Raw genomic sequence first — 14,512 nt, 5'->3', positions numbered from 1 at the left:
TAGCCGCCGGACATTATACATTACCGGGTCCCCGTTCCTGCTTGCTTCGGGGCTCCCGGTGTCTTCACGGCCCGCCCGGCCAATCAGTGCGCTGTGGTAGGGGGCCGGAAGACGCCGAAGCAAGCAGGAGCGGGGACAAAAATAATTTTTATTTGGTGCTGGATTAACCCTTAGGCGACCCTGGACGTACCTGTACGTCCAGGGCCGCCCACAGGTGTTCAGAGCGGGGCCGCGCTCTCAACCGCCGCGGTCCCGGGTGCCGGATGTAGCCCGGGACCGCGGCTATAAGTGGGCACGGTCCGATTGCTGTGCCTGCTAATAAGGTAATCAGATGCAGCTGTCAAAGATGACAGCTGCATCCGGTTACCTGATGCAGCCGTTCCCTGGTGTCTAGTGGCGGATATGGCCCCCCTTGTTTTCACCCGGCCGGGGTCTGCGCCGTAATGGCGCTGATCCCAGGTCTGCATTCGGTTGCTTCCGGCTGCAGAAGCCGGAAGCAATCCAGTGCCTATCTCATCGATCTATGCTGTATTGCTATACAGCATAGATCGTAATGAGAGATTAGTGTACTCATACTAGAAGTTCCCCAGGGGGAATAACCCTAACCCCAGGGGGAATAACCCTAACCCCAGGGGGGCTTCTAGTAGAAGTGTAAAAGTAAAAAGAAAAGTGTTATTATTAATAAAAGCCCTCTCCCCTTTTCCCATGTTATAAATAAAAATAAATAAACATGTTTGCTATCGCCGCGTGCGTAATCGCCCGAACTATTAATTTATCACATTCCTGATCTCGTACGGTAAATCCCAAAGTGCAAAATTGCGCATTTTTGGTCGCATCAAATCCAGAAAAATTGTAATAAAAAGCGATCAAAAAGTCGCATATGCGCAAGCAAGGTCCCGATAGAAAGAACACATCATGGTGCAAAAAATGACACCTCACACAAGGAACATATATTTGTTAACAATGGTTTGAATTTTTTACAGGCCATCACATAATAGAAAAGTTATACACGTTACATATCGTAATCTTAACGACTTGAGGAACATATATAACAGTTTTACCCCAGGGCGAATGGCGTAAAAAATACCCTCCAAATAAAAGAAATGCGTTTTTTTTTTTTTTTTTTTCAATTTCACCACAAATTGAATTTTTTTCTGGTTTCGCAGTGTACTTTATGAAAAAAATTCAGCCTGTCATTGCAAAGTACAATTAGTGGCGCAAAAAATAAGGGCTCATGTGGGTTTCTAGGTGGAAAAATGCAAGTGCTATGGCCTTTTAACCCCTTAACGACATCGGGCGTAAACTTACGCCCTGGCGCCCTGGTACTTAGCGCATCAGGGCGTAAATTTACGCCCGATGTTTCCCCGATCGCTGCGTGTTCACACACAGCGGTCGGGGAAGATGGCCTGCTATAAATCATAGCAGGCCATCGTAGCTTCTCGGCACGGGGGGTGGTTAACACCCCCCGTGCTTACGATCGCTGCTATAGGCTGATCAATTCAGATCAGCCAATAGCGGCGATCGGAACCTTTCCGGGTCATCGGTGACCCGATGACCCGGAAAAAAATGGCGGTCGGTGCTGTCCGAGGACGGCACCGACCGCCATTACTGTAAAAAGTAATGTTGATCGCCGTGCCACCGGCCCGATCGCCGTGAACGGCCGGCCGGCCGTTCACGGCGATCGGGCCGGTGGCACGGCGATCAGAGTCCCACAAAATAGTAAATACCTGCCCTGGACCCCTCAGCTAGGTAGCCGAGGGGTCCAGAGCAGGTATTTGTACATTACTCACCTGTCCCGGGCTCCTGATCGGCGGCTTCCGGGTTCGCGGCGTCCTCCGTCATTCCGTTCGGTCTTCGGGTCTTTCCGGCGGTCCTCGTCGTCTTCTTTCGGCTATTTTCGGCTCCAGCCTCGTCATTTTCCGGATTTTGCGCTCTGCTGCCCCCTAGCGGCTGATATGTGTAATACACTTATCAGCAGCTACAGGGATATTCAGAATATAGAAAAAGTGTTTTTTTTTCCCCCCAATTTTTTTTTTCTATTTTCCGCACCCTATCACCGCTGAGTGTTGATTAGCATCGCACGAAAGTGCGCTGCTAATCAGCAACTCCTCCTTTTTGGCGTAGGGTGTTTTTTTTCTATATTCTACTGCCACGGTCTGCTTATAAGTGCCGCACATAAGTGCGGCATTTATCAGCAACTCCTTTGTTGGCGTAGATTTTTTTTATACTTACTGTAAAAAAAACACGTAAAAAACACTACATTACACCACACTACATTGAATAAAGTTTGACACTACACCACTACATACCCCATATACTAGTCCCCATATAAAGATGGCCCCCAGGGTGTTTTCGGTGTCAGAGGGATACGTTATTATTGCCTCCGACACCGAAACAGCCAGTGAGGATGAATGGGGGGGATCGTTCTTTCCTCCATTCATCCTCATCATCCAGTGACGTGTCTGGGGGTAGCGTAGCGTACGCTGCCCCCCAGACACGTCTTTTCCGCCAGTACCGTCCCAATAAGAGATGACGGTATGGTGTGAAATTCTACAAACTCTGTGAGAGTACCTCTGGGTACACTTACAGATTTAGGGTACGTGCACACTGCGGAATGGCGAAGGATAACCCTTTGTGCATTCCGCAGCTGGCACCCGCCGGCGGACTGATGGAGGCGCGCGTCTCCATCCGTGTCATAGACTCCATGTTATGCACGGGCGGATTCCGTCGTCCATCCAAAGAATGAACACGTTGGACGGAGAGCGGAATCCGCCCGTGCATAGAATGGAGTCTATGACACGGACGGAGACGTGCGCCTGCATCAGTCCGCCGGCGGGTGCCAACTGCGGAATGCACGAAAGGGTTATCTGTCGCGATTCCGCAGTGTGCACGTACCCTTAGAGTGTATGTAGGAAGGGACACCCGAATCCAGCCCCAGATGCCCCCTCCCCCCCCATCCTCGGAACAAGTGGGAAGATCGTCCGGGAACTGATCTTCCCACTGCTGGATAAAGGTCACCACCTGTACGGGGATAACTTTTATACCAGCACCCCCTCTTCCGGTCCCTCGCTGCCCGAGCTACTGTAGCTTGCGGCACGATCCGAACATATCAGAAGCCGTAATAAAGCCCTAATATTTAGCAGCCATGGAGCGGACCCAGCGCTTCTGGATATGAGGGACCCCGTATCGCACCAGGACAACATTTTCCAGGTGACGTCCCCCACACTGGAGAACAGGAGACCCCAGAAGAAGTGCAGAGTGTGGCGTAACAGGGGGATCAGGAAGGACACCATTTCCAGTGTGACGCCTGTCCTGATCACCCCGGCCTCTGCATATTGGATCGCTTCAAGGCGCACCACACGTCACTGGGGTTCTACATTATCTAAATTCTGTCCCTTATTCCAATTTCAGGGGTCACGTTGGTCCGGGGATTATTCTGATCGCCATTATGGAGTCGGGAAGGAATTTTTCCCATTGATGAGGCTACTGTCGTCTGCCTCACGAGGGTTTTTTGCCTTCCTCTGGATCAACACAGGTTGAATTTGATGGACACCTGTCATTTCCAACCTTATAAACTAATAATTGGCCTAATACCCCCAAATAAATTAGAATTGTCCCTTTTTCCCAGCTAAATAGGTACGGCCGCCATTCCCATTAGAGGATGCCATGATGCAATTACAAAGCCTCTGTGCGGCCAGGACAGTAGAAACCCCCCACAAGTGACCCCATTCTGGAAACTACACCCGATAAGGAATCTAACAAGGGGGGCAGCGGGGATATGGCCCCCAAGTGACGGCCACATTTGGGACGTGAAAATGAAAAAAATGGTATTTTTTATTTTCTCGGCACATGTTCTACGTAAGTGCCTGTCACCAGTGGGGTCCATATGCTCACTGCACCCCTTGTTAGATTCCTTATGGGGTGTAGTTTCCAGAATGGGGTCACTTGTCGGGGGTATCTACTGACCTGGCAGCACAGGAGCTTTGTAATTGCGACATGGCCTCCATCCTCCATTCCAGCCTCTAAATGGCGCTCTGTCCCTTTGGTGGCTTGCCCTGTGCCCATATGGCACATTATGCCCACATATGGGGTATTTTCGTAATCAGGGGAAACTACCCTACACGTTTTGTGTTAATTTTCTTTTTTAACCCCTTGTGGAAATGGAAAAAATCAAGGCTAGACCAACATTTAGTGTAATTTTTGTAACATTTTTACTCTAAATTATTAATCTTGTCATGATTTTTTCATTTTCACAAGGGGCTAAAAGATAAAAAAAAAACACTAAATGTGTAGAGCAATTTCCCCTGAGTACGGAAATACCCCACTTGTGTACATAAAGCGCCATTCGGGTGCAGGGTAAGCCTCCGAAGGGAAGGAGCGCCATTTCGTTTTTGAAGGCTGGATTTGGATGGAATGGATTTTAAGGGGCCATGTTGCATTCAAAAGGCCTCTGTGTTGCCAAGACAGTTGAACCCCCCCACCCCATTATGCAAACTACACCCCTCAAGGAATGTAACAAGGGGTGTAGTGAGCATATGGACCCCACTGGTGACGGGCACAAATGTGGAACAATGTGGCGTGAAAATGAAATATTACATTTTTTACACTATAATGTTGGTTTAGCCTTGAATTTATCATTTTCACAAGGGGTTAAAAGAGAAGAAAACACACAATATGTGTAGAGCAATTTCCCCCGAGTCCGTAAATACCCCACATGTGGACATAAAGCGCCATGTGGGCGCAGGGCAAGCCTCCAAAGGGAAGGAGCGCCATTTGGATTTTGGAGGTTGGATTTGGCTAGAATGGATGATGAACGCCATGTCGCATTTACAGAGCCCTCGTGCTGCCAAAACACTGGAAACCCCCCACAAGTGACCCCATTCTGGAAACTGCACCCCTCAAGGAATCTAACAAGGGGTGCAGTGAGGATATGGACCCCTTGATGACGGGCACATTTGTGCCATGAAAGTGAAAAAATGAAATTTTTTACTTTTACGTCACATTGTTCCACATTTGTGCCCGTCACCAGTGGGGTCCATATGCTCACTGTGCCCCTTGTTAGATTCCTTGAGGGGTGTAGTTTCCAGAATGGGGTCACTTGTGGGGGGTTTCCAGTGTCTTGGCAGCACATGGGCTCTGTAAATGCGACATGGCCCTTGAAATCCTTTCCAGTGAAATTCAGCTTCCAAAAGCCAATTGGCGCTCCTTCCCTTTGGAGGCTCGTCCTGCGCCCCCTTGGCACTTTATCGCCACATGTGGGGTATTTCCGTACTCGGGAGAAACTGCGCTACACATTTTGTGTCTTTTTTTTCCTCTTATCCCTTTAAGAAAATGAAAAATTGAAGGCTAGAACAACGTTTTAGTGTAAAAAATAAATTTTTCTTTTTTCACGCCATATTGTTCGGAAAATCTGTGAAGCACCTGTGGGGTCCAAATGCTCACCGCACCCCTTGTTACATTCCTTGAGGGGTGTAGTTTTCTAAATGGTGTCCCTTTAGGGGTGTTTTTTAGGTTTTGGCACCCCAGAGCCTCTGCCAACCTGAAGTGGTACAGTCAGAAATGACCAAATATAACGGAGGCGTTGAAATTCACTAGGCGCTCCTTTGTATCTGAGGCTTGTGGTTGCGTCAAATAGCGCAATAGGGCCACATATGGGGTATTTCTATAAACTGCAGAAACGGGGCAATAATTATTTGGGTGCATTTCTCTGGTAATAGGTTTATAATTATGAAAAATATTGGATTACAATAAAATCTCTGCACAGAAAATTAAAATTTTCAAATTTCTTACACACTTAGCTTTTATTTCTGTGACTCCCCTAAAGGGTTAAAAGACTTTATGGATATGCTTTTGCAGAGTGTGGGGGGTGCAGTTTCTGAAATGGGGTGCTTTGTGGGGCTTTCTAACATACAGGCCCCTCAAATACACTTTAAACCTGAACAGGTCCCTAAAAATATCTGATTTTGAAATTTTACTGAAAATTTGGAAATTTGCTGCTAATGTTTTAAGCTTCCTATTGTCTAAAAAAAATTAAAGATCGTTTAATAAATGCCGCCAACATAAAGTAGACATGTTGCTAATGCTATTTAATATATAATTTATGTGGTATAACCACTTTCTGTATACGCAAAAAAGTTTCAAAGTTGAAAAAATGCAGTTTTTCACATTTTTTCACATTATTTGGGTTTTTTTCATAAAGATTTGTTATGATTATCGACTCCAATTTACCAGAAATGTAAAGTACAATATGTCACGAGAAAACAATCTCAGAATCAGCCGGATAGGTAAAAGCATCCCGAAGTTATTAATGACTAAAGTGACACTGGTCATATTCATAAAATTTGTCTCTGTCATTAAGGCCATTTCAGGCTCTGTCCTTAAGGGGTTAAACACAAGGAGGAAAAAACGAAAACGCAAAAATTTAAATTGGCCCGGTCCTCTAAGGGTTAAAGGGGTATTTCACTCAATCAGAACTTTTGATATATTGCTTCCCATTGTGAGACTAAACATTCATTTCATACTTGTTGTTATCTATTCAGTCTCATTCCCCCTTTTCTTAGCTGCTGCTTTCTGCTGAAGACACAAAATCTGTGTGTGAGCCTCTCTCTGTCTCCCCTTTCTGCCCCCTCCCTTCTGAGACAGATGATGTAAACAAGTCTCTGACTGGCTTTATCTACAACATTGTAGTGTCTTTGTAATGCCGGAAGGATTAATCACGGTAAGTTCATTATCAACTTGACCTCATAATAACCCTCCCAGCTTTACAAAGAAGCTACAATGTTGCAGATAAAGCCAGCCAGGAATTTGTTTACATCAGCCATCTGAAAAGGGAAAGGAAGACGTAGAGAAAAGCTCACACACAGATTTTTGTGTTTTCAGCAGAAAGCAGTAGGGTTGGGACTGGGGGGAAGGAGACTGAAAAGATAATGACATGTATGAAATGAATTGTTAGTCTTACTATGGACAGCAACATATGAAAGTTAGTGGAATACCCCTTTAATGGCATATTGATAAGGGTCAGAACACTTTGATATAACAAATCCTAAGCAATTAAAAGTAAAGTGTACACATGCAGCTACCGCTACTGTTGGGAACAAGCACCATCATTTCCACGTTCTGTAGAGGTTCCAGTGGAAATTGGTATGGTTATCATATGCTGTCCTCTTTATAGTGTGTAGATTAATGTTACGTCTTGTACTTTCTACAGATTCCAAGCGTATGTATACTTCACATCTGCCTTTCAAGCTATTTCTTGTGGAATCCACTACTTGGCCTCTGTGTTCATTGCTGTTACTCCAAAATATATCTGCAGACCTCCGGGAAATGTGAGCCTGGTATTGCTCCATAACGAAACTTTCTCTGGGATCAATGACATATGGGATCTATGGACATCAGCAAAAGATTACCTTGTTGTACAGGAGGAAAACGGGGACATTTGGGAATTACACCATTGCAATCGGTTCAAACGTGAAGGATCTTTAACTCCAACATATTCATATCATGGAAACAAGACCTTATTTTCTTGCTCTGATGGATATCAATATGACCACAGTCATTTGGAAAGCAGCATAGTAACAGATTGGGATCTGGTGTGTGACCAAGAATGGCTTGCTAAACTTGCTCAACCAACATTCATGCTTGGAGTACTTATTGGTGCAGTAGCTTTTGGTGATATCGCAGACAGGTAACTTATTTAAATTGTCCCTGTTGTGTCAAGAAACTTTGCATAAATCAACAGGTCAATGAATGTAACATATTATGTATCTTATGGCTAAGTTCACACAACCTCTATTTTAGACAAAAAACGACCGTTGTTTGTTAATGATGGCCGTAAATAATGTTCATGAACGGACATCATTGTAAAATAATATAATTTTAAAAACAACGCCCGTTATTTTGCATAAAAACATGTTGTGTGAAGTGCCTCCTTCGAAGATGGACTAACAGCTTGCTGAGTGATTGAGTTACATGCTTACGATACAAGTGTATGGAGAAGGCAGAGAAGAGGAGGAGTGACTGGAGGGAGGCCAAAGCAAACATAGACTGCCAAAAGGCCTGGCGACTATATAGTATACGTTACATTCTTAGTTGCACAAAATCTGCCAAATTTTTCACCACTAAAATTCTTCCGCCCAGTGCAACCCCCCCCCCCCCCTTGATTCTATGCCACTTTACCACATATTTTATGTAATGTGATAATTAACAAATTAACAAAAACTGGCATACATTTTACAAGAATTAGACAACACTAAATTGCATTAGTGGAATAAGGTGACTATTGTGCTGTGTGTATATACAGCTTCTAAATACAGCATGCATGTACCTAGAAACAAAGGAAAGGACAGACGTTTACCAAAGAGTTTTCTTTCTCAACTTCTCAGCATTTTTTGCACAGTCTGTCATCTTAAAGAAGCCTGGGATTATGTGTTCTTTTCTGTTTGATTTGTAGTGCACTCAGAGACATTGCTCTGGAAACATAATCTGATCTGTTCTGAAGTTTACTCATATGCGGATAAGCTACAGAATGGCCATAGTCCTGACTTATTCTGTCTGGTTACACATCCAGTATTACCTAGAACATATTTAATTTTGACCCTTTAGGGTACACATACACATTACTTGTGACATATTTAGGTCACAGATGTGCAATTTGCACTGCCTTAGATATGGTAAAGCTTTGCCGTGGTCATACAACTGTTGGGAAAATCTGCATCAGTAGCTGTGACAGAACCCATGGCATATCCTTGGATTTCTGTCAATGATTTTTATTTTCAGTTCCACATGACCCCATCACTCCCCCTCCCCCAGTGTCCACACTACCCAATCACCCCCCCCCCCCCCAGCCTATTAAAAATCATAAGTCAGTAAGATGTGTGTGCAGAACACCTGCAGCTTATAATAATAAGTGCATAGACCATAAATCACACTGTTCAAGTTTCCAATTCCACCAGTGTGCAACCAATTCTTTAATCTTTATTGCTTCTCCAATAATAAAAGCACCTGACGTATACAAGAGTCAATGTATTGTCACTATTTATGGTGATCTTATTCATGCTCATACTACCATTACACCTTGTGCTCCATATAAAGGGGTAGTGATCACTTGTAGTGTAGTGATATGTGAAGTATATAACAATACCTGCAGTGTTTGCAGTCCTGACTTTCTTTCATTCTATGTCTGGGTCAAGGTATCATTTGCAGGTCATGGGGTCAATGAAGTCAGTGGTGTGCAGCAGACAGTATAATTTATGGCCACTCTATAAAACATGCCAACCCTTAAGAGACACTTGAAATCTGCTGCCTTAAGCAATAAACTAATTTCCCCTCATGGCAGAGATGGCCCTGACACAGTACTCCTCATGGCAGTATGTATATTAAAAAAAAAAAAAAGCCCCATCATCTGAACAGCCTGTGAGAATGTGGGATTAGAAAACCCTAGCTGAGACGCCATTCAGTGAGCCCCATTGTGAAGCAAACAACAAATAGGACAACGGTAGGAATCACTCACTAGAAGAGCCAGGTGGTGGAACTAAACTACTGCGCATGTGTGACCACTGACACAATAGGTGGACATTCTAAGAGGCAATCAAAATACACCAGGGATATCATACCAAATAAGTAACTAGATTTTAAAACCATTGGGCAAGATTTACTATTCCAAATATGCCAGTATTTTGGTTCAATGTAAGGCCCTATTTAACGGAACGATTATCGGCCATATTCGGACGATATCAGCTGTTACAGCCGATAATTGTCCCGTGGAATAGAAGGCAACGTTCATGTCGGCTGATCGTTGCGTCGTTTGTCTTTCAAACATGTTGAAAGACAAACAACTCATACAGCAACGATCTGCTGCTGCCGCTCCGTGGAATAGGAGCGGTGGCAGCAGACCACTGCTGTATGCTATGGGCTGCCCGGACGATCTAGCGATCACCCGGGCAGCCCCCCCGCACCACCCCGCGGCCCCTTCCGGACTTACCTGCTCGCTGCTGCCATGTGGAATAGCGGTGGCAGTGAGCAGGGAACGAGGAGCAAATGAGCACTAATATTGCTCGTTTGCTCCTCTATATCCGCCCGTGGAATAGGGCCTTTACACTAAGGTCTGGTATACAAAACATGCGCCACAATTTGAGCTTTAGACACTAGTTGTGCTTTGTTTGAAAAGTAGATGTGGCTTAGAGACAAAGGGCCATGGCTTAGTTTTAATGGACATGTCTTAAAAGATGACTTACAAAATTGTATGCCAAAGTATATGGTGCAAATATTGGTATATGGTAAGCCTATATTACTGGGTTAAACCATGAGATGTATCATATTAATCATATAATGTGAGTCACTAAATATTAGATAAATATTATTAAGTCTGATTGTTATATTAAATTGCGGGAATAGGAATGTAAAGATGTGTAAAGACTCCATATAAACCAGGAGCTGTATATGTATAGAGCACAGCGCTTCATGGTAAACCATGGTAAAGTTTGTGTGCTTGATAAGGTTCTTCTTTAAAAACCACAGGATTTGGAATGCTACCAGGAAACTACTAAGCAATGGGTGAAAGCTAATCCATACTAATGGTAAAAACATGTTTATATATAAATGCAGGTAACCCTTGATGTGTTTGCCAGAACTTCATGTAACCGCCTTAACCAAATGGAACCAACATCTAATGCCTCGAGTGAGACAAGAGTACAAAAGTGCAAAGATCAACAGATTTATCTCAGTTGGAACTGACAATTTAAGAATTGGTGAAATTAATTTACTGTGACATTCTGGGTTATACAACTTCTACTGGATTTATTAATGGAATTTTCTACTTTTTGGGGACATTTTGTTTCAAAGCATTTAAATTTCCATAATTATTCCTATGCAGGAGTAAAATTCTTTGCAAAACAAACAAACAAAAAAAAAAAAAAACATGCAGGGCCCCCTCATGTAATCCAACTTCCACCTTGCTCACAACCCTCACTTAATTTTGATATATACCTAATAACAATCACTTACAGCAGCTCAATATACCATACTCTTCACATACCTATTGTTGTGGTATTGATGGCCTATCAGGAGGATACTTTCCAAAAACATCACTTTTAGGAATGGCCAAAATAAATTTTAATTCTAAGAATGGACAGCAGTGAACTATGTACAAATAATTGCTTATCTGAGATTATAACATTTATTCAATACTAGGGCTGCACCACAGCATTTTGTAGTGCTACTGATTTTAACACATACCTGGTGACTTTTTAGGATAACCTGACCTGTGTGTGTACAGGAGGTATAGCACAATTTATGTCCAATATGTAAATGGTATATGGCATCAGACTTTCCTGAGCTAGTGGGCAGAGCTTAGCCTCTATTTGTCTCCCATACAGTGAATACTCCCTTCTCTCGCTTTATAGTACATCTTAAGAAGCAGCAATATGGTGTACATTATAGGACAGTACTGAGTAGTCTAAGCTGTGAATCCAGCCCTGGGGGAGATCTATTAAGCTCTTTGGAGTCTCTGCAGCTTGGCTCTTCCACCACTCTCTATACACTTGTAAAGACAGCATGTGACTGATCTCTCGGTAAGCTGCTAGTAAGAATTAAGCTGTTATTTTTAGCAGAGTAGAAAGAAGCATTTTTCTCTGATAAGATATATAACCAATTTTCTTACATTTGCTTCTACTACTGATTTATGCAAAGTTTGTTTAAACAACAGTATCCATTTAAGTATTGGATGACAACTGCAGTCCGCAACACTGTATAAAACTCAGAGCATTCTTTTGGCTGCAGCTGTAGATTAATAGTTAAAATTGGTTTCTAAAATTATAAAAGGTTGTAGTGTGAACATAGCCTGAATAGGACAACATTCGTTATAGCTATTGTTTTAATGCTAAAGCATGTGATGTTTTTCTTGTTATCTCCAGAGTGGGAAGACGACCAATAATGTGGATCACAAGTACATGCCAATTTATATTCGGTGTTGCTGTGGCATTTACCTTCAACTACTACAGCTTTGTCATTGTCCGTTTTCTTCTGGCTATGGTGTGTTTATATTTTATTATAGGTTAGGATATACTATTTCTACAAATATCAAACTAGGTAATTTGAGTATAAAACATGTTTGATGTTGTATGCTTTTCTAGAAATAAACCTATTACTAGTGATGGGCAAATCGATTCAGATTAAGGCCATGTTCACATGGTGTATAGGACCGGCCGTTCCATGACCTGGCCGGGTCACGGAGTAGCCGGTCTCTCAAAAGATCATCCCGGCCTGTACTGCAGTACCGGCCAGATGATGTTTCTAGCCGCAGTGTTCTAATGCAGGCTCATCAGCGCGCGCCTGCATCAGAACTCCTCACAGCACACAATGAAGCTTGCGGCCGGAGCCGCTCGCTTCTTTGTGTGAACTGACAGAGCTTTTTGCGGCAGCAATTCACTGAATTGCAGCTGCAGAAAACTGACATGTCCCCAGCCAGAGCGTATACTATGTGTATACGCTCCGGCTGGGATCCTATAGAAGAGCATGCGGCGTTCCTAGGCGTACTAAGTACGGCCGTTGTTGCTGATTGCAACAACGGCCATACTTTTACGCTGAGTGAACATGGCCTACATCAGTAAATCAGATTTAGGTTTAGAACGCTACGTTCTTTTTCATCAATTTTTTGACAAAAAACAGATGCATTTGTGTGCATCCTTTTTGATCCGTTTTTTCATTGATTTTTGTAGTATTCACACGGAATCTGATCTGAAGTAAATAAATCTCAATTTGCATGAAAGTAAAGATATATGAAAGTACAATATGACCCCATGAAAGACAGACAACTTGTTTCAACTTTAAAGTTTTATAAGACCCCTTTTACACATAAGTATAGTACTGTCTGCAAATACAAATCCATATTTGCTGACAGTATTGTACCCATTGATTTCTATGGCCCCTTGCACACATGAATATTTGTTACTGATCTGTGCTATTGTATGGCCTATATCATGGACTCCACCATAGAAATCAAAGGGTCAGTGCGAATTTTCGTATAACTTAAAGAGGTTATCCGGCGGAAATCTTTTTCTTTCAAATGAACTGGTTTTATGCTGGGTTTACACGGAACGATTATCGTCTGAATTTTCGCTATAACAATCGCATTTGAGCGATAATCGCTCCGTGTAAACACAGCAAACGATCAAGCGATGAGCGAAAGATCGTTCATTTTTATCTTTGAACATGTTCTCAAATCGTCGTTCGCTAAATATTCGCAGATCGCTTTGTGTAAACAGTCTTTCAAAGATTCACCCTATGTGAAAGATGGGCTTAAACGATCTTAAAAACGATCGCAATAACAATTTTTCTTATGAATCTTCTAACGATTTTTCTCCGTCTAAACGCTGATCGTTATAAAAACCAAATCGTTGCTTCAAAATCGTTAATCGTTCGATTGGGCGAATTATCGTTCCATGTAAACGTAGCATTAGAAAGTTATACAGATTTGTAACTATTTAAAAATCTCAAGTCTTCCCATACTTATCAGCTGCTGTATGTCCTGCAGGAAATGTTGTTTTCGTTTCAGCTCTCTGCTGCCAGACAGGAACTGTCCAGAGCAGGAGAGGTTTTCTATGGGGATTTGCTCCTGCTCTGTACAGTTCCTGTCTCAGACAAAAGTGGCAGCAGAGAGCACTGTGTCAGACTGAAAGAAAAAGATTTTCGCTGGATAACCCCTTTAAGAACAGCCATTTGTAAGCATCGGCAATTTGCAGATCCTGATGGTATTTCACGCATAATACGTCCATATTTTAAATATTTATTTAACATTTCCCTACGCTCGCGTGAAACCAGCCTGAAGCTGTTATAGACTCATGAGGCCCTGACAACATTGTTTGATATGTGTAGGCTTACAATAATAATTTAATTTATAAGCTTTGGTTGTACGTTGTACTTACACACTTATTCTCATGTTCTTTACCTTTGCAGGCATCCAGTGGATACCTAGTTGTGGTGTTTGTTTATGTAACAGAATATATAGGAAGTAAAGCTCGTACTTGGGCCTCAATGCACATTCATGCTTTTTTTGCTGTTGGAGTTATGGTAGTTGCTTTTGTTGGATACATGGTGCGTACCTGGTGGATATATCAAATAATTCTGTCTCTCATCACCCTACCATTTATCCTATGCTGCTGGATGCTTCCTGAGACTCCATTCTGGCTGCATTCCCAGGGAAAATACAAAGAAGTAGAACGTGTCATTGCAACAATGGAAAGATGGAACAGAGTGAACACTCCATGCAAGCTGTCAGAACTATGCCCTGTGGAGGCGGGCAGTGATCCTAGTGGGAAGGATGCCCAGCCTGCTAAAAACCACAATGTTTTTGACCTATTTCACAACTTAACTTTCACAAGGAGAACCATTTCCGTGTGGCTGATCTGGTTTACAGGAAGCCTGGGATATTATGTATTTGCACTAAACTCTGTCAACTTGGGAGGAAATGAATATTTAAACCTTTTTCTTACAGGTATTTACATTACTTATACACTGC

General features: G+C 42.9%; 1 protein-coding gene across 1 annotated transcript in view; it reads left to right on the top strand.

Moving 5' to 3' along the window:
• SLC22A16 (solute carrier family 22 member 16) overlaps positions 1-14,512 on the top strand; it is a 58,704-nt gene that overhangs the window by 24,991 nt on the left and 19,201 nt on the right. The window contains exons 2-4 of the mRNA XM_069974843.1: positions 7,208-7,684; positions 11,910-12,027; positions 13,951-14,488. Of these exons, the coding sequence (XP_069830944.1) occupies positions 7,208-7,684; positions 11,910-12,027; positions 13,951-14,488 (1,133 nt within the window). The remainder of the gene's footprint in view (positions 1-7,207; positions 7,685-11,909; positions 12,028-13,950; positions 14,489-14,512) is intronic.

This window comes from Dendropsophus ebraccatus, chromosome 6 (genome assembly GCF_027789765.1).
Source record: "Dendropsophus ebraccatus isolate aDenEbr1 chromosome 6, aDenEbr1.pat, whole genome shotgun sequence".
NCBI classification, from domain to species: domain Eukaryota; kingdom Metazoa; phylum Chordata; class Amphibia; order Anura; family Hylidae; genus Dendropsophus; species Dendropsophus ebraccatus.
This window is presented reverse-complemented; position numbering and strand designations above follow the sequence as displayed.